Source organism: Thunnus maccoyii, chromosome 1, assembly GCF_910596095.1.
Source record: "Thunnus maccoyii chromosome 1, fThuMac1.1, whole genome shotgun sequence".
Lineage (NCBI taxonomy): Eukaryota > Metazoa > Chordata > Actinopteri > Scombriformes > Scombridae > Thunnus > Thunnus maccoyii.
The window spans coordinates 32,008,037-32,028,776 of NC_056533.1; the positions used below are offsets into that span (position 1 = coordinate 32,008,037).

Genomic DNA, 20,740 nt, shown 5'->3' on the forward strand with positions numbered 1-20,740 from the left:
TCGAAGTGGTGCAGAAGAAACATGAACTTAATTACCATATTTTGACAGGAATGTCCGCCATTTTCGTCCAGCGTCCATCTAGAGTATTTTTACGCACTATTACGCGTGCGTAATAGCGCGTAATTCTTTGGTAGAGGGGACATCCAAGTGTTGAAAATAAATGATAAGATGGGAAATTATTAAATCAGCTGTATATCTGAAGATGGTGCGTCATGAGTGATGCATGTATCATCTTTGAGATAGACCCACATTTCCAAGAGTATTATTGGCTCATTCGCATAAAATGGGGAGGACAAAGATCAGTGTCAGAGGCAAACAGTAGGCTACATACCTTGGAAGACATCCACACCCCGGAGAAGCTCTGAGCTCGGAGATTATCATAGTCCTCTTGAGAAAAAAATATTTTTGTGCACGAAGTCCAGCGGACAGGAGAGGAAGTTGCTCGCAAACTCCCCCAAAAGGAGTTTCCACAAAAGTCATTTTTGCTATAGCTTTCCATCTGCGTCCGTGTAAAGGGATATTGTCATTTTGAGGTGACTTAAATGAAGCTGGGCAAAGTGTTGTCACTAAGGGTCCAAGCCTGTCCATACAAAACCTGGCGGGGGGGGGGGGGGGGGGGGGGGGGCAAGTCATTTCTCCACCCGTGTTTAACTCTGATGATTCCTGTGCTTAGCTTTCATGGTTGGTCAACACAAGTAATTCTAGCCCTGGTTTATGTGATTACTGCTAAATGCTGTGTCCTATCAGTGAGCTTTTTGTTGATATTAAGAGTTGGAACAGTAACAAAATAGGACTTTTATCTGTCTTAGGTTTTTCCTTTCTTGGAGTCCAATTTTTTACTGGCAGCGTATGAAAGGGGTTATTAATATTCTTCGTTTTCTCTATTTGTTACTCATTCTTCAGCTAAGTGGTCAGAGGATGACAAGAATTATTGCCATTTGCATGGCCTACAGTTTCTGTCTCTGAAATAAAAAATTGCCAAACCCGCGCAAATTCTACATTAGTGCAAACAAATGTTAACTTTATTGCATAACAGCAAAACGATCATCCCTACCCTTTTTCTATTATTGACAGATGAAACTCATAAAGTGCGAATGCATAGCCTGTCTTATCTAGAATTTCGATTTTGTGTCAGATTTGGAAGCCCACACAGGTTATCAATAAAATACTCAACCCATTAGGCCAATATTGGTCATAATTGCTCCTAAGGGTTCAACAGTGTGGAGAGGATATGAGAGAAACTATTGTTCTGAGATTGTAACCAGCCATGGGAGAGAATGAAACATTTAACCTGCCAAATGGTGACCAGTGAGAGTGTGTGTATGCATGTGTATGGGAGCTCTGACGCGTGCGTAAAACTTGTTTTAGGGTGACCACCTGCTGTTGGGCATACAGTATCTTTATAGGGAGTATTCTTCTTTAGAAAAAAAAGAAAGAAAAAAAAGAAACTCTACTTGTAATCACACGTCAGTCTGAATGGATTTTGAGTTAGTACTGTTTTTTCTGCTTATGTCTGTGCCGTTTCCTTTACTGGGGCTCTTGTCCAGCCCGCAAAGCGACTCCGTCACCCCTTCCTCCATCTCCATGTACTCCGCTTTATCACCCAGTGAGGAGCCCGAGGGCGAGCCTTTGAATTTCCTTAGAAAGTCTGGGAAATACGGGCAGCCCGGTGGCATGCTCTCCACCACCGGTGTCTGGTCTTCGTTATCCGTCTCCCTGTGGTAAAAGTAGTTGAAGTTGGACACTATGACCGGCACCGGGAGCGCGATGGTTAACACACCTGCAATCGCGCAGAGAGAGCCCACTATCTTCCCACCGACAGTGATGGGCTTCATGTCTCCGTAGCCCACCGTGGTCATGGTCACCACCGCCCACCAGAAAGCGTCCGGGATGCTCGTGAACTGAGAGGTGGGCTCGTCCGCCTCGGCGAAGTACACCGCGCTGGAGAAAAGGATAACACCTATGACCAGGAAGAAAATGAGGAGGGCCAGCTCCCTCATGCTGGCGCGCAGGGTATGACCCAGGATCTGCAGCCCCTTGGAGTGCCTGGACAGTTTGAAGATGCGAAACACCCTGACCAGGCGGATTATTCTCAGGATGGCAAAGCTCATCGCCTGCTGCCCGTTGCCTTGGTGCTGCGCCAGGTCCGTGCCGAGAGTTATGAAATAAGGCAAAATGGATACAATGTCTATTGAGTTCATAATGTTTTTAAAGAAAGCCGGTTTGCTCGGACTCGCAAAGAAGCGGACTATAATCTCAAAGGAGAACCAGATGATGCAAACCGTCTCCACGATGAAAAACGGGTCGTTGAAAGGGGTAAATCCGTGGTCAGGTTGACTGGAGTTGTGTCGTGGCTGTAGGTACTCTTTTTCATCCCTGAACTCCGGCAGCGTCTCCAGGCAGAAAATGACAATAGAAATGACTATAACCAAGACTGACACGACTGCTATCCCCCTGGCAGGACTGGAGCTCTCCGGATACTCAAAAAGCAGCCAAATTTGGCGCTTGAACTCGTCCTCAGGCAGAGGTTTTTCCTCCTCTTTGACAAAACCCTCATCCTCCCGAAACTTGAGTATCGCCTCCTCCCCGAGTTCATAAAACTTCACCTCCTCGGAGAAGATGTCAAACGGGACGTTGACTGGTCTTTTCAACCGCCCCCCTGACTGGTAATAGTAAAGAATGGCGTCAAAACTTGGTCGGTTCCGGTCGAAGAAGTATTCGTTCCTCAGCGGGTCGAAGTACCTGATACGCTTGTCGGGGTCTCCCAGGAGAGTGTCCGGGAACTGAGTGAGAGTCTTGAGCTGAGTTTCAAACTTCAGACCCGACACGTTGATGACAACTCTCTCGCAGCAGCCGCACTCGCTGTAAACATTTTCGTATCCGGACTGAGGGCGCCTGTCAGTGATCGAGACGGTCTCCTCCTCATCATCCATGTTACACAGAAAACTCGACCTTTTGCTTCCCCGGTCCCCCTCCTCCTCCTCCTCTTCCTCGGCTCCCTCGGCCTCTTCCTCCTCTATCATGATGTCCTCCTCGGATCCGAGCAGCGCCAGCTCCGAGTGGCGCAGGTCCCCGCCGAGAGTCGTCCGGCTGCGTCTCCACCGTCCGACGCCGCGCTGCTTTTTCCGCTCTCTGAGAACCCTCTGCTGCTGCTCGGGCTCCTGCTGGTGCTGTGGCGGCTGCGAGGAGGAGGCGGAGGTGGAGGAGGAGGAGGGGCGCGAGGCGGTACCGCCGCTGCTGATGTTGGCGTTCGAGGAGGAGGCGGCGCGAGACTGATGCTGGCGGTTGTTAAGGAGATGAGCGCTCGAGGAGGAGGTGGAGGTGGACCCCCCAACGCCGCCGCCGCCGCCGCCACTGCCACCACCACCGCCGCCGCCGCCACCGCCGCCTCCTCCCTCCGCGCCGGACCCACCTTCGGCAGCGGCCGCTGCAGCCGCCGCTCTCGTATGGGCAACCTGGCGCTCCCTCTCGCGCTCCCTCTCCCGTGCGCGAGCTTGGGCATATCCGTAAGGCAGGTGACTATTGCACCCGCCGTCCGCACCCACCATGGCAAACTCCATTTTAAGTCAATGAGCGGTTCGGTCCGTGAGCGCTATAGTAACCGCCTCAGGGCGATGTGGATGCAGGCCAGAGGATAAAAGTTGCTGCTCAGCGCGCGCAGAGCGAGAAAATGAGGCATCAACCGGTTCGACCAATCAGTGCTGAATATGAGTCAGAATAACAAACACACCTCAATTAGGTCCATGTTGAGCGCAGTCCATGTGGTTACTTACATGATAGGAGATACTGATCAGCCTATCTTCCCGTTTAGACACAGGCCTCCAGTATTTTATGACATCATTACCATAACCAAAAAATGTAAGGGCCGGTGGCATAGCCTGTTACGCAGACGCTCTGTGTCCAACTTGCAGCGCCCCTTTATTTGTTCAGCATTATAAATCACCAAGTCAACAAGCGACACCAAAACAGTCTCTCCTTGGTTTCTCCGGTGCCCATCAGGTGGTTAATTTCTTCAGGACCAGGGCTTGCGCCCAAATGCGTCTTTTGATCCTCCATGGTCACTCCTGGTTGCCATTTTATGTGATGAGATAAAAAAAAAAAAAAAAAAACTGGATCCTTGCTGTTATATTATGGAGCTCCGGTGAATCTGAATGACTTTATTCCTTTGACGCTCTCTGGAGCTGCGAGAAAAAGAGAAGACAAGAGAAAACAGCAGTTGGGTTAATGGCAAAAAATAAAATAAAAAATGATGTATTCATGTCCGTTGTTTTGGCGACGCTTTAGTCCAGGATATTACGCATCTTTTGCAATGTGAGGCAGTAAAACTTAATTGGGATATTATTATTAGTATCATTGTTATTATTGAGTGGACGTTAATGTAGGATATTCGGAAATGAATGCATGGAGGACATTTATGTTTAGAACAGACATTACGCACGAAATTTTCAGCTCATTAAAATAGCCTCCCTTCATTCTGACATTCATACTTACATCTGAAAAGGGGGGCAAACGAAATTGCCTCAGCCCCCCTACAAACAAATCTGCTGGAGGAAGAGGAGGAGGTAGGCTAGGTGAGGATGCAGTTCTTCGCTTTTGCCCAAATTCCCGTCTTGATTTTGGGGGGTAATATCACTAATCCCTCGTCGTAACCAACCAGCGACCATATCATCCACTATGTACATCCGTGCTCTGACGCACTCTGAGGAGGACACTTTTTGGCTGCGTCTCGACGTCTTGTCTCAATTCAACAGGATCTGTTGCCACTTCAGCCCCCGTTTCTGCTGCATCGCTCCTGGTACTGGCAGCAATAATGATCATTTAAGGAGAGTGGGAAAAAAAAAGAAGAAGAAGAAGAAGAAGAAGAAGAAGAAGCAGGTGTGCAAGCAGCGAGTTGGCATCAATGACAGCTCCACACGGTCACGGCGAAAAGACGCGAGGGTGGGTAAAAGTTTACCTTCACGCAGGCGAGGGGAAATGGCCCCATGGTTAAGTCTGAGCATCACACATCTGTCTGTCTGCCGCTGTAGCCCTACCTATACTCCTGTATCCCTCCCATTGTGTGTGTGTGTGTGTGTGTGTGTGATGATGGAGAGCCTCGGTGAGAAAGTCGTCCGTGTACCGCAGCGCGTGCAGGCGGTGCTCGGTCCTCCCCCAGTGGATGCAGCCGGTCACTGCGCACCGTGCTGCAGTCTCACACCGGAGCCTCCTCTGCCCTTCATCATCAATGCTGGGTGGCAACCGGTGTCCTTACCCCCAAAAAAGTAATACATTACTCTCCATGTATTCCTAAAATAACGTCGCTACTTGTAACTCACCGGTAATAGAGCGTAAATGGTTGTTGCACGTGCAGTTTTTCAGTTAAATCCACCCTCCCAACACACCAAAACACTGTCTGTTTTTGTCCTGTTTTAGTTTTAGAAAAATATTCTGGAGAAAAACGTGGATGCAGACTTTAGTAATGCTCAGAAATCTGTATTGAACCCTTTTCAACATTATGCCATAATAAGATAACTGTAACCAAGAGTATCCACACACAGTAAAGATTTCACCTGAACCTGCACAAATAGATAAAGTTACCATCAAACATATTAAGTCCAGTGGATAATCAGACCTCAATGGTCAGTGAATTCAAAGTAATGAAGAAAATTGAGCCCACAAATACACTTTTTAGGCACTTCTATCCACCTAAACACAACAAACATAAAGCTTCTTAACTCATTACACAATATTTCTTCAAACCTCCATTATTAACTGTTTTGGACTTCATTTTGCATCAAAATCCTGATATTTCGGCTTCTTATGTGAATAAACAGGGAAACTGTTAATATTTTAGTGCTATTTGATTAAGTAATGGGGAAACCGAAGGTGAATGGCACCCGTTTCAAAAATTCATTAATTCTTTCATACATTTATAACCCTTTTCTGTGCAGTACAATCCTGGAATAGTTCAGCCAGTCGTTCCTGAAGCCCGAGAGAGAAGAAACCCTGGAATGTTAGGATGTAAAGTCAGCAGTTGCACCACAGTCAAGTAATGAGCTGTTACAATACAGCTGTTACACCACTGCAGTGGAAAACGATCTTTCACTAAACCCTGGTGGTATAAAACATTGCAGTATTAAGACGTGAGACATTAGTGGCAAACAGAACTTGTAAAATAATAATACCACCTTAGACATAACTAAACTAAAAATCTGCATGTGATCCGATTACATTGGAAATGAAAGACTTTTTTTGTAAATATTCTTTTTTGCCAGCGGCATACAAAACATTTCCAAGTGTCGTTCCAGAGAAAAATGAATACTTCACTCTAGGGTTGTTAGGGATTTTTCTCTGAAAGGTACAAGCTGTAATTCCCATGTAAACAAAACAACCAAAATTCAAGTTGATTTTTCACTAGACAATCACTAAACTTAAGTTACTCACGACTTCTAATCTGTTGCAGGTTTGTTTACATCATTAATGTTTGTGAACACAGCGGAAAAAGTGGTAATTACTCCATAATTATCAGTTGACAAACAGACAAACTGCAGAATATGACTCATTAAGACAATCTCTTTAATTACAAATATGTCTGTTTCTATGGAAAACAAACCAGGATGGGGTCTGAGAAATGGTGCGTTTCTTAATTGGTAACTGCAGTATTTTCATTGACAGTGGCGCATTAACTCATTATTGTAATGAACATACAGCAGTGCAATATAATACAGAATTACATTACCACCCACCACTGGCAGTAAGGTGTTTGCAATATGAGGGTGTCATGTCATAACCAGAAGCTCTGAGGTTCAGTCCAGAGGTTCAACCAGGAAATATGTGCCCCTAAACTCATCCTCATATGACCATTATCACAATTATCCACTCATGTTCAGTCCAAATGCAACATCACATTCCTCCTCTCTGTTCCACTTTGCCTCTGAAAACACAGCCGTTGTATCATATTTTTGCTAAAGTTTCAGCCAAATCTCTCTTGGTTCAGGTCCAGAGTTGGTGGGAAATAAAAGTATAAAACATTCATAAATCTTCACTTCAGGATAACAGCAAGTCTTTTAGAGGCCAGACACTTAAGGGGCCCAGCCATCATCAGGTACCCGGTAAAATTACAACAGCAGAGAGACTGCAGTATCTGAGAAAGTGTCACCCAAAATGACAAAAACATAATGAACATATTGTAACTGCAGTACCTAAGACAACAACAGCTTGATTCAGATAATTAAAAACTGTAGTGCTGCAATTCATAATTACAACTCATCATCTCACATTAAATGAGCTTATAAGAGGAACAGCAGAAGACTTTATTCTCTAAGTTCTTCATCTTTCACGATTTTTGAAATCAAGAATGACAACAGTCCCCGTCTCAGAGCGTTACACAACAAGTCGTCTAACAAATGACTGTGCTCAGGTATTAATTAGTCAAACAATGCATTACTATTGAAAAAGCAATTAAGAATGCATTACTTTTTTGAATAATGAGTATTGAAAACCACAGACAAATCATTATAATGAATATTATGGTTATTTGTCATTAATGTACCTTCAATAGACCATACAGGTATAAGCCACAGCTTTATGACACTTCAAAAGACAAGCTTGTTTACACAGTTACTAATATGATTTTTTGATAGTGACCAGGCAATTACAACATCAAAAGGTCTGCGCTAAAGACTGTAAAATATATAAAGAACTGTTGCAGAGTCTTTAAACAGTCTTTTAAGTAATGTAGCATATTTAATGCTGTAATATTGCTTCATAGGAGCAACTGTTTTGTGCACAGAGAGGCACATCTGTTGGGAAACCAGCTACACTGAGTTTTAAAATCCAGATATTTCAGCACCTGGCAAGGTAAATTTTGAGTCACTGTTCCTGATCAACCACTCTATTGCCACCACAGATTTATTTGGATCATTTTGCGCTATGAGGTAGAAGAGGTCTTATTCATCGCACCTTTGAAATCTCTCAGGTTTAATTTGATTGTGCAGATAATTGGTTTTTCTGCAGGTGCCACAGTAGGCCTGATGCTGTGATACTCAGCAGTTAGTAGATATATCCCCATCCAGTCCAGTCCATTTGGTTCAAACTATCCTTATGACTCAAACACTCTAATTAGGACAAGAACGGCCTGTTATTCCAGACTCTGAAATCACCAGATACAATATTCCTCTAAGGAATCATTCCCTAAGGTGCTTTTTAAACCTCTAGTTGTAATATTCCCAGAGGGATATTTTTTGGTTGCTTGTGCAGTCTCTTTCTAAAATGTATTACAAAATCACCTCTTTTTCATAAGAGGGAATCTAAAACAATATGTAAAATCCAATGCAGAGGCTTACGCTTGCTGACAGTGCAAATATCACTTACTGCTTCTTTTAAGTCTTTACAGTCATCTCTCTCTGTATTTCAGATAGTTACCTAAGACATTAGACGAGCTCTTTTTTAGTCTCCACACACACGCGCGCGCACGCACACGTACATCACGCACACTCACCCCTTGCACTTCATTGAGCTTCCGCCTCAGTCAGCACCAGGGGGAGATGTGAGGTCAGTAATAATAAGAGGTGATAGTGCGAGGATAGAGGGTGCCTCATTACAAACAAGTTCAGATGCACTTTGAATCGATGCCAGAGCTGCAAAACAGGTGCGTCTGTTGATAAAATCTTTATACGTCTTACAGGATCACAAAAAGCGAAACTGATGTCTGTTAAATTAAATTTATTTGCAAGAAAAAAACATCTAAATGTCTAAGATGTGGTTAATAATAATAACTAGAGTCAGTACCCTTTATATTAAGAATGGATCACATGATTACTATGTGAAAGGTGTCGTTTGTTGTGATTAAATTACAGGAAATGTGGGATCACTCGACTCGACTCTGCAGTTCAGCATCCTTCTCTTTTCTATTAATATATATCATGATATAGTAAACGTGTGCAAAATCACATGTAGAATGATAAAATTGTCGTTCAGTGCAGTCAACTTTGTTCCAAAGTTTTAATGATGTCAAAATCTTTAAATGTGTAAAACAGAAACTTAAATAATTATTTATTTGATTCAGTTTAATTACAATTGAATCACTCTTTTTCTTAATTTGTTTCAATCACTTTAGTGTACTCTTTCATATTTTTACACTAAATATGAGCTACAATTTACATAATACACGTTCCCTGATGGAAAAGGAGCACAGAGAAGAAAATGTGATATTATCTGCCCCCCTTCTCAAAATAATAACATAAGTGATCTATAATAGATGATCTATCTGCCAATATGCCCACCTCAAAACACTCATATATGACCAAAGATGGAAGACTAAACGTAAACATTAGTCATTTAGTTCATACTGTCTAAATAATTTTCTGAAATTGTTGTTGAATAGTTGAACAACATTTGAGATGACATTGAAATACACATCTGCTTTAATGTAGTACGCACAATTTCCTTCCTGATCTTAACACAAACAACCTCTGTACATTTTCAGGCAATAACCTGTTTTTTCGTTCTATACAGAACTGAGTTTGTAATTCCACTAAATCTTTCAGTTTTATTTCCCTTGACTTGGTAACTAGTCAGACGTTTGAGCTTCACTGTGCAGAATGATGTATGAGCAGAGTTTGATACCTGAAAGTTGTTTTCACATTAATCTGCTGAAAGTGGAAAGTTTCTCTTTGCTTCAATGAAAATCAGATTTTTTAGGGGCGGACCTACGAGCAGGATTTGTGACATCACAACTAGTTTGGAAGCCAATCGTGGTCCAATATTTAATTTACACAAGTGTGATGTGGAAACTTGAAGCCTCCAGTGCACAAACACTGAGAACTGACTTTTCAGTGTCTTGTGTCCAGCAGTTAAACTTCTGAAATGAAATAAATTTGCATATTTATATATTCTGGAATTTTTAATGAGGGAGAAAGAGGAGATGTCATTTTAAGGAGGTAATTATCTTTTTTTTTTTTTAGGAAAAGCTGTATCAGACACACATTATTGTTCCAAGCAGAGTATTTTTATATTACTTAAGGCATATCTGGAGGGGATCTTTAATTTGGTCAAGATAATTCTGTAAAAAAATCACAATATGATCATATCATCACAAAACAGCACCACTGAAAATCAGTAAACTATCATTTTGAATGATCACACAACCCTGCATTAACATATTATAAAATCAAAATATTTATAACAAATCCTCATATGTTAGTAAAAATACCAACAATTTGATTTGGGCTATTTTCAGGGGTAGAAGTGACTCAGCAGATACTGGTACTTTACAAGAATAACGTGGACTAATGAGAAGCAGCACGGTTTAAAAGAACACAAAAAGTTAATTATAAGATATTTAAAAGTCAAAGAAACATAGAAATGCTGAGCAAAGAAATAAAACAAAGGGCATGGAGTGAGATTAGATGAAAACAAAAAGAGAAAGTAGAGACCGGGAGAAAGAACCATCAGCAGTCGATACTCTTACTTCAACGCTCCTGCACACATCACGGTCACCAAACAAAAGCCTCGCCCTTGGCGATGCTGTGGAGGCGTTTTTTGTTTTGACCCGATGAAAGGAGGGTGAAAACGTGAGCGGTTTCAGGGCCTCTGTGAGTGTGTTTGCATGCGACACAATGATTTTAAAGGAGTAGCAGCAGATGCAGCGGCAGAGGAGGTGACGCTCTGCAGAACGGGAGGGCGAGGTGTGACTGAGCGGGTTTTTATGCATGCTGTCTGTCCTGTTATGGCAGTGTTTACGGTGTGTTGATGAAAAGCAAGGGCTGAGAGGAGCTCAAAACCAATGACCCATGACTCAAATCTGTGATGTCAGCAAGATGTACGGCTTGGAGCTGTTTTTATATGTGGTTTCATATAAAGCTTGTTTGAGCTTTTACACCCATAGGAGCTTCTTTTTTTTTTATAGTAGCGCTTAAAGTTATGAACCAGAAAATCATCTCGGGCACTGAAACCATCACCTCGTCCATCATTTCCAAATTGATTCCCAGTGGACATTAATGTGACATGACAGGGCAGGTCTTCTCTTCTGATGGCTGCAAAAAAAAGAAACGGGTACATCTTCTGATTGTTCTAAAGCCTCTTTTACATTCTTTTATTTTTGGGGTGGCAAGTTTAGTCGGCCAGTCCACCACTTTGGTCCAGACTGAAGTATCTCAACAACTATCGGATGGATTGCCATCAAACTTGGAGCACACATTCATGTCCTACGTTGGGATAAAAGTAACGCTCGCACACTTACTCCAAAGCCACCATTTTAACACAACATTTTGATCAAAGTTGGGTCTTTGTCAGGTCAAAATGTTTTAAAGAATGAATTCCACAGCACTATATATACAACACTGTCCTGCAAAGAAAAACAACACAATAGGTCGTGATGTCAGTTGCCCAAAAATGACTGAATATAATTGCGTTTGAGTGACAGATGCAATCTAGAGGAAGTAGTAATTATGACCCGGAGCAGTGGCACAGTCCAGATGACATTTATAGCTATAAGGTGACATTTTTCCTCATTTGGGGGAGGAGGGGTGGATGGAGGTATTAATCCAACAGTGGACTTTGCCGCAGGAGACCGTCGTTCATTTCCTGTTTCAAAGTGTGTCACATTTTCCAACCGTGATTTGTAACAGTTTTGGAAAGCAGAGACAAAGGATGTTCTGCTGATAGAGGCGCCAGATTAGAAAACCTATGTGTTGTTCTGGAGTCACGTGGTCAAACAATGTATTCGGTTGTTTAATTTGGAGGACTTGTTGATACATACTCACACACACACACACAGGCTGGCAGGCTCTATGTTGGCAGGTTGAATTAATCATCCAACCCGCCCAGGGTGATGCACATGTCACATCAATCAACAATTATTCCATCATCCAAAAAAAGTACAAAGATGACAAATCAAAATATCAATAATAGTCAAAAAATATCACTAGTTTGAGCTAGAGAAAAGGAGGACCTTAAAAAGTTTTACAAAAACATCATTGAGAATAAATATCAGTAGCAAAATCTCCACATATATGCATTATATCATTCTAATGACGTACACAAACATGTGTGTGTGGGTCTCATGATCAAGCCTATGAAGAGATAACGAGGTTATACGAAGTTACACTTTAATTAATCTGAATATGAATTTACAATAATGTGTTTTATCTCATATTATATTATGTTATTGATTTAGATCTCTTGGTGTTAAAGTCGGAAGAGTAAAGATATAGAAGCTTTCCCTTTGGAGAAGGAGAGTATTCATGTCATCTCCTCTTCTCAGAGATCTAACATATCCAATTAAAAAGTGATTTTCTGCCAAAAAGTGATTCCTGTCCGCAGGATCTCTCGCAGCCTGTTAAAGCTGTATCATCCAGTTTATATACGTCTACAGCTACTTTTATCTGGATCAAACAGTCATAACGTGCAAATACACATAACTTAATGTCCGTGATAATAACCGAATAATCACAGTTGTGATCAAAGAAGTTTATAGCGTAATCAGGCATGACATTTATGTGATTATAGGCAATATTATACTTGTAGTTTCTGAAGTTTGAATGTGTTTGGTTTGTCTAATATCCTTGTTTAGGCCTATATTTGGAAACTAGACTGTAATTAATGTGACTTATGGATGGGTTATATATACAATAAAGAAATTATCTCTTTTGCAATTACCCTTATGACTCTGCGCTATTTTGCCTGCTCCGTGCCCTAGATTATAACCAATCCAGTCCTTTCTACCAGTTCAAATATATCTTAAGTGGCAGTAGGCCTTCAACCCATAAAAGGCACTTTTCCACTTGCCAAAAAGTGGTTCCAGCTCCTACCTTGGGACTGAAAGGTTGTTCCTGCCTCAAAATGACTTGATTTCATTCATGGGGGTGATATTTTACAGATTTTTAGCTTACCCAGCCCTTTTCCACCAGTTGAGATACCTTTAAAGGGCCAATACAACCCATAAAAACAGTTTTCTACTTGCCAAAAAGTGATTCCAACTCCTGCCTTGGGACTGAAAGCTTGTTTCTGCCTCAAAATAACTTGATTTGATTCACGGGAGTTATATTTTAAAGATTATAGCTCACTCAGCCGTTTTACCAGTTGAAATACTTTTAAAGGGCCAATACAACCCATAAAATGCATTTTTCCACTTGCCAAAAAGTGATTCCAGCTCCTACCTTGGGACTGAAAGGTAAAGAGAAAGCACAGACGTTGCTGATGTTGAAAAAAATAAATATATTAAGAAATAACTGTGGCTACTAAGTGAAGCAGAAACACAGTTTAAAAGGGAAGCCATAGAAGAATATTATAAAACCTGAAAAATATAACAAAAAAAAAAAGGTTAATTCAAAGTAATTGGCGGCAAGACAGTACCTGCATAAGGCTGAACTGTTTTTTCAATCATGGTTTGGCTAAAATAAAAATTAAGTCATTTTGAAACAGAAACAACATTTCAGTCCCAAGGTAGAAGCTGGAATCATTTTTGGCAAGTGCATTTTATGGGTTGTATTGTCGTTTTAAAGATATTTCAACTGGTAAAAAGGACTGGGTGAGCTATAATCTTTAAATATAACCCCCATAAATGAAATCAAGTCATTATGAGGTAGAAACAACCTTTCAGTCCTGAGGTAGGAGCTGTAATCATTTTTTGGCAAGTGCAAGAGTTCATTTTATGGGTTGTATTGCCGCTTTAAAGATATTTCAACTGGTAAAAAGGACAGGGTGAGCTATAATCTTTAAAATATGATCCTCATGAATGAAATCAAGTCATTTTGAAGCAGAAACAACCTCTCGGTCCCAAAGTAGGAGCTGGAATCACTTTTTTGCAAGTGGAAAAATGCATTTTATGGGTTGTATTGGCCCTTTAAAGGTATTTCAACTGGTAAAAAAAAGGGCTAGGTAAGCTATAACCTTTAAAATATCACCCCCATGAACGTAATCAAGTAATTTTGTGGCAGAAACAACCTTTCAGTCCCAAGGTAGGAACTGGAATCACTTTTTGGCAAATGGAAAACTGCCCTTCATGGGTTGTAGGCCTATTTCCACTTTAAATATATTTAAACTTGTAAAAGGGACTGGATTGGTTATAACCAAGGGCACAGAGCAGGTATAGTGCAGAGTCATAATGGTAATAATAATTTCTTTGTTGTATATATAACCCATCCATAAATCATGTTAATTACAGTCTAGTTTCTAAATATGGGCCTAAACAAGGATATCAGGAAACACTGTCGACAGGTGTTGTCATAGGCTCCGCTGTAGCCTACTCCGTCGCTAGTGTTGCGGCTGTAAAAGGGTGAATAAATTGTTCTGAGCATCACACAACCACCGTGAAATGACTCATTTCACTATCAGAATTTGATTCGGTCCGATTACATTTGGAAAGTCTAGAGGAACGCACGATTAAATAATTTTATCCCCTTCAAGTTAGCAGAGAGCTAACCAGACATTCATTTATGTACAAGTTCTGCACTGCAAGTTTAACTGCCCTTTCCAGAGTCCACACTGAGTGTAAATAAGGTGCTTATGTAATTAGCATATAAATGCAGTGCATGCATTCAGCTCCATACTTAATAAAGCAATTTTCGGTGCAGATGCGCTCATTTTAAGAGGAATTACCAGCTGTTATGCAGACTACTCAGAAAATGACTAATGATGCATTCTAACTCCGAATACAAGATTAATCGTGACTTGTGTTCATTAAGGACAAAATGTATGCTAACAATGATGTATTTCAGCTCAGACTACCTAAGAGGACGAGGGTGACACTCCATAAAAGTCCTTGCCAGGCAGGTATAGCAGTTCAGCAGGATGTTGGGGAACCTGAGTCCCTGGTGGCTGCAAGGGCAGACGGAGCAGCAGTTGGATGAACCGTGGCTGCAGCCCAAGTAGTTATATTCTACTGTCACTGCAGACTGTCCAGGCTGTGGTGCAGTGCTTACTTTTTATTGAATGCAGCAGAATACAGAATTTCTCATAAACAGATAGCAGCAGACTTTCAGGACATTAGGCCACAACTGTATGAAACATAAGGGAGGCAATAAGTGGTGTAAAATAACTTAGTACATTTATTTAAGCATTGTACTTAAGCACAATTTTGATGTATTTGTTCTTTACTTGAGTATGTCAGTTGTGTGTTATTTTATTCTTCTACTCAGACAAATGATTTGATCATTTTACTTTTGATACTTGTAAGTACACACTTGCAGTCAGTATTATTTGTGCAGAGTGGCATTGCTATTTTTACTGTCAAGTCAATTATTTGAATACTCCTTCTATCACTGGATGCAACACTCAGTTGCACCTCATTAAACAAAAAAAGTGTCAGAGAAACATTGAAGTTGTAGATTTATCATTCACACAGATCAAGAACAATAAAGGGTTCCCTGCAGTCTTAAAAAGTTGATGCATATGTTTTTAGATCCTACACATGAGACAGCTTAAAGCCACTGTGTGAAAACTTCCGACTTTGGCGTCCTGTCATGGTGATATCAAACTAAAATACACCGTGGTGATATCTTTCTCTACAGTGTCTCGGTGTCTCTGGATATGACTATTGAGATGAATGGGCTGAGAGGAACACGGAGGCTGAAACCGAATTGCACCTGGATCGTCTCGTTTTTCTGTGAGCAAAAACTGATGCTATCAGAATCATTTGAAAGATGATATAATCACATAAGAAAAGTGTATTTAAGTAGTTTGATCCCACTGAAATGCCCGATTGCATTTATCCATACCTTTAAAAACCTAATTAAAATTGATCTACCAATTGAATTTGGTTCTCAGGTGTGTTTATTCTATGGTAGAACAGCAGAAAATGACAGAAAAGCCACAAATCTTTGATACTTTTACCTCAGGAAAAGGTTCGATACGTCTCATTTAGTTTCAGAAGTGACAATGACGCGTGTTGTTATCGTTAACACGCTGGAAAAAGATAAAACTCTACAAATTATTGAGGATGGAACATAACAAATCAATTACTGATGCTTGTGTCAGTGTTTTCCATCTAACTGTGGGGGCTGATACTTGTTTATATTTCTGTGGTCCCTCTAAGCCTTTCACTCCTGTGATCTAAACCAGATTTCTGAAGATACCAACTCGCTCCTCCTCATGTGTAGGAGGGAAAGGCCTTGAGCCACGGGCCTTCCCTGATCTGTCGAGGGAAAAAAGACGGAGGATTTTGCTTTTTAAGTCTAAACAGTTAGGAAAAATAGCACCGAGCCGAGGCTGAATAGATTAAAAGGATTTAGGAGCGACCCTATTTAAGTTGGAGAGAGAGCAGTCGCAGGACGAGAGCTGTTACAGATGTTTAGACGCTAACAGGAGAAACAAGACGTGCAACTTCCAAAGCAAACAGATCTCTACAGGTACGTTTTTTGGTTAAAGATTTATGTACATCACATGCAAACTGCTGAATTATGATTCTGCTCTAAAGTGTCATAACATAACGGGAATATATAGAGACACTATGAAATTGTCTCATATTAAGGTATATTTGTTAAAAAATGACATCTTTATGTGTGTGCTGTGTCTGTAAAATTTAATCTCAAGGTGATATTTTAAATGTTTATGTACCTGTAATGATGATGCGATGGCATCTTGAGATGTGAAGATGAAAGGAATTTAATTTTCATATATTTAAGAGTCTTTACATCAGCTGATCTGATTTCCAGCTTTCAAAAAAAAAACAACTTTGATGTAAAAAGTCTCTTGAAAGTCAATGATGATGATAACTGAGAACGTACTTATCCCCTTTTTTAATCCCTGATCACTTTTTTCTGCTGGTATTGTTAAAGGATATTCAAACATGCACATTTTAATAGCATAGAGAGGATAACATATTATTATGTTTGATCACCTCAATTATTTAGTCTGGACAGTGATGTCTGACTATGAGATAGATTACTTCCTATATACTCAGATCATTTGGGGTTTATTTATCTTTGAGATTTCTTTCATCATGGATTAGAAATGTATTTTAAAAATTCAACAGAAACATCTCTTTACAAAAAATGCGTCCTTGTTACTTCGGATGATCCGCAGAAAACCGCATATTTTTCCTGAGCGTGAAAGTTCCTTCTTGACCTTGGGAATGGACAAAATCTTAACTCAATCTTAGCTGTGAGATGTGGTTGTAAACTACAGAAAAAAAAGCGAATAAGAGGACCTTGAGTTAAGATCATTTTGTCAATGTACTTCTTTTGTAAATGTTACTGTCAATGAAAACTGTTCACAATAAAGTCTGTGGATTATCCAGAGTAACTGGGACATTGTTTCTGAAAAGACACATAAAAGTTTTCAAATGTAATTTCTTAACGCTGTTTAATACCACAAACATAATTCCAGTCACCTTTGTTGTGTTGTGACGGCAGCAGAAATCTCTGTAGATACTACTGGAAGTGAGAAACATGTTGATTTTGTAATTTAGAGAAACCAAACCTTTAAGTCCTGATAAGAACTGATAGGGTGAAGAATTTTTATCAGTATTATTTATTTTTTTCAGTTGATAGAGAGACTGGGGAAAAATATTTTGGTCATCCACAAATTAAATTTGGCACGTTTATGTATTTATTTTTTAACAAAAACATATCTTGTTCATGATATATTTCATCAATAGATCATATTCTATTATACAATACAGTAAACTACTGTTGTAATCAAAGCTTTGGTATAGAGATTTCCAGCTATTAGACACAAACAAGAGGTAATTTTGTTTTGTTCATGTTTTAGCAGAAGGGAGGCACACTTACTTAAACTTAAACATGTTCTGTAGATCTAAACCCAGCATCATAAACTGGTCCCTGAGCCATAAAATCATCAAAAAGCTGGAAATAGTCTCTACGTGATCACACTGTGCCACACCTTGAACCACATCTATTTGTTGGATCCTGCAATGATACCCCCCCTCCCCACCCCCCTTCAGATCCTCTGACATGGTTCAGTATCTGATGTGAGGTCTGATCCCCTCTTGTGGCAGGCGTCTGTGCTGCACCCAGCAGAGGATGCAGCTGGTTGTCATGGCAGCAGTGCTGGCGCTGGCGGGGGCGGGGCAGGGTTGCAGTTACGGCTGTCATCCAAAGAACATCAGCATCTCTGTGGAGAGCTGTGGCATCACTGAGTTCATACTCACCACCATATGTGAAGGACAGTGCTACCTCGAGGTGAAGTTAAAAAGTCAAAAACCTGCCGTCTGACTTGCTCATTATGAGACATCATTTGCAAGTCTGTGCATTTATTCAGCTTGAGCTCATGTGCATCCTATGTTTGGCTGTAGTGTATAAAGTTGTCACAATCTAATATGTATAGTATTAGTGTTTGGAAACAGTATTTATTATAAGGTCAGTTAAGGTTTAGGGAGTTTTTATGTTTAGTTGATTTCAATTAAGTTAAAGTCAAACAATACAAACAAGACAAGAAAACACACTGAGTTTAACGAGTTTACTAGCTGACCACATAAAGTTGACAAATCACTGGATTAAAGGATAAATCAGTATGTTTTAGACCATGTAAATTACAGATATGTATGTAACTTATATTTTTCATTTTGTAAACTTCTCAGATGATCAAAATTGAAAATACAGATCAGAGGTCTGTTAAAAAAAAAAAAAAAAGTTATTTGAATTAAGTTGTTGAGTAAAACCCAGAACCTCCTCGACTCGACGACATGGACTAAAAACATTTCTGTTTAGCAAAGTTAAATCAGTGAACCTGCTTCTTTTAACATGCCCCATGTTTACTTTTGCATTTACACAAGTTATTGAAGAAAATACACCTTTAATAGAACATAAATAGTTATTTGATTTAGTAGTTGTCAAGTATTAATCCACATGTTTGCAACTGTCTCCATTTGAGTCTAACGTCGTCTCTTTGTTGATTTTACTCTTTCATCATTTTTGGGAATCAAAAAACACCTTCTCACATAAAGAACTGACTGAAGTGTGTGTGTGTGTGTGTGACGATCCTTCTGATAACGTTTTGCTGTTGATGACAGGATCCGGTCTACATCAGCCATGATGAACAGAAGATCTGTAATGGCGACTGGTCCTATGAGGTGAAACACATCGAAGGCTGTCCGGTGGGAGTCACCTACCCTGTGGCCAGAAACTGCGAGTGTACCACGTGTAACACAGGAAACACGTACTGTGGGCGCCTTCCCGGATACGTACCCAGCTGTCCGTCCTTTTAAACAACCCCGTTGTCCCTCCGCATTGCTTTTGTGTCCCTTGTCTTGATATCAAAATAAACAGGTATCATTTAAAGGTTTTGGGGGTTTTGTTTTTCCTCATACATTATGTTTGACATTTGTTTTTTTCTTTATCTTAAAAATGCTGTAATAAAATCAATCACAGCGTAAAGCAAAAGGACAGCCTGTCAGTCAGTTAAATAATGCTGCAACAATTTATCAACACAGAGGACGCCATGAGTCAACGCAGAAGAAACTGTCTGTAGACGTAGCAGTGAGATAGCAGGATGACTTTTAAGTTAGAGAGGCCAACTGAAAGATTAAATGTCACACCAACATTTCCTCTTTTTTTTTTTTCCTGACAAAGGTGACGGACCTCTAAAATTCAATTATCCTGCCATTCAGGTCATCCTATAAGAAAAAGAGCAGGCTCTGCCTCTTTTTGACAGGTGGAAATGAAAATATAGAGCCTGCGGTGTATCCAAAAACTCCCCTAAAGTGGCTGCTGATCAGTGTCTCTCTTCAGTAGGCAAAATCTTTCTCTCATGAGATGTCTTAAAAATCCTATACCCCCCCCCCCTCCCCCCCTAAAACTGCAACTTTTTAAAAATAAAAATATTGGCTACTCATCCCTCTCTAGTGGTTTTCAGACATAGTGTCTGACTGGCCTTGTTCATCAAGCTGCTTTGAGCTAAAGGAACTGCAAACAGTCCATACAGTGAGCAGCACAGACTTTATTCCATAAGCTGACTTTTCGGCACAAATGTACCTTCTTCAGAGCTTAAAAGACAAAAACGAATAACATCATATATATTATACAGTAAAGCTTCCGGCCATACTGTAAGTGGGAAAAAGTGCTGAACAAATGCTCACTAGATCTCATACCATCATAGAGAAAAGACTCTACAAGAAATTCAGCTAATTGAGAAGAATATGGAATAAAAACTAAATCCAAGGAGACATTTAGCACCATTAAGTGAAATCACTACAGTCATGGAAGAATAGCTTAAAGAACTGAAGGCATACAAGTTAAATAAATTTGACAAAGACACTATCAGGACTATCAAACAGGCTTGGTGGACATCTTTGCAGAGAAAGTAGAATAATAATAGATGAGCTCTGTACCCTGCAAGTCCACTGCAGACTGTCATTGTTTCTATGATACATGCTGGAAACCAGGTGCAGCTTCTGAGTCTTGACTGCATATTGTTAGCGTAACATCTTATTAATTGAGAGACAAACCTGAAGCTCGCTCATTAATATGATAGTTAATTACTGCCTACAATACACTGTTGGCACTTGGCAACACACCGCAACACCCTAACAAGATCTCCTTTATTGTTTTACTGACAATAACGGCACTAACATGCTGATGCTAAGCAGGTATGATGTTTACTATATCATGTCTAACATTTAGCTCTAAATGCAAAGTATAGCAGAAACTGATGGGAATGTTATTTATTCATTCAAAAACCACAAATTTTGACCTCATGGTGGCGTTAAAGGGGAAAGTCAACGAATCAACAACTTCTTTAGAAAACATCCTCTGGGCAGCATGAATGTTTGTACAAAATTTCATGAAAATTTGTCCAACAG

The 20,740-nt window shown here is 40.3% G+C and overlaps 2 protein-coding genes across 4 annotated transcripts; one reads left to right on the plus strand and one right to left on the minus strand.

Moving 5' to 3' along the window:
* Positions 1 to 651: 651 nt before the first annotated feature.
* On the minus strand, positions 652 to 4,040 carry kcna4 (potassium voltage-gated channel, shaker-related subfamily, member 4). Its single transcript, XM_042418179.1, has one exon. The coding sequence runs from the start codon at positions 3,558 to 3,560 to the stop codon at positions 1,461 to 1,463; it is 2,100 nt and encodes a 699-aa protein (XP_042274113.1). The 5' UTR covers positions 3,561 to 4,040; the 3' UTR covers positions 652 to 1,460.
* A 766-nt stretch (positions 4,041 to 4,806) lies between these two features.
* LOC121901414 (gonadotropin subunit beta-1) lies at positions 4,807 to 19,220 on the plus strand. Of its 3 annotated transcripts, none has more exons than XM_042418192.1 (3): positions 4,807 to 4,938; positions 17,939 to 18,122; positions 18,953 to 19,220. In XM_042418192.1, exons 1-3 carry the CDS (start codon positions 4,901 to 4,903, stop codon positions 19,145 to 19,147), a joined length of 417 nt encoding a protein of 138 aa, XP_042274126.1. In that variant the 5' UTR covers positions 4,807 to 4,900; the 3' UTR covers positions 19,148 to 19,220. The 3 variants fall into 3 exon arrangements, with proteins under 3 accessions (XP_042274126.1, XP_042274141.1, XP_042274133.1); XM_042418207.1 differs by lacking the exon at positions 4,807 to 4,938 and adding an exon at positions 16,027 to 16,328 and having other exon boundaries at positions 17,885 to 18,122; XM_042418199.1 differs by lacking the exon at positions 4,807 to 4,938 and adding an exon at positions 16,029 to 16,328.
* The last annotated feature ends 1,520 nt before the right edge of the window (positions 19,221 to 20,740 follow it).

Bases quoted from the DNA above. Each gene is read 5' to 3' on its own strand.
- LOC121901414 (XM_042418192.1), top strand. From the start codon at position 4,901: ATGACAGCTCCACACGGTCACGGCGAAAAGACGCGAGG. The intron at 4,939-17,938 runs GTGGGTAAAAGT...CTCTTGTGGCAG, and splicing joins CACGGCGAAAAGACGCGAGG to GCGTCTGTGCTGCACCCAGC. The intron at 18,123-18,952 runs GTGAAGTTAAAA...TGTTGATGACAG, and splicing joins AAGGACAGTGCTACCTCGAG to GATCCGGTCTACATCAGCCA.
- kcna4 (XM_042418179.1), bottom strand. From the start codon at position 3,560: ATGGAGTTTGCCATGGTGGGTGCGGACGGCGGGTGCAATAGTCACCTG.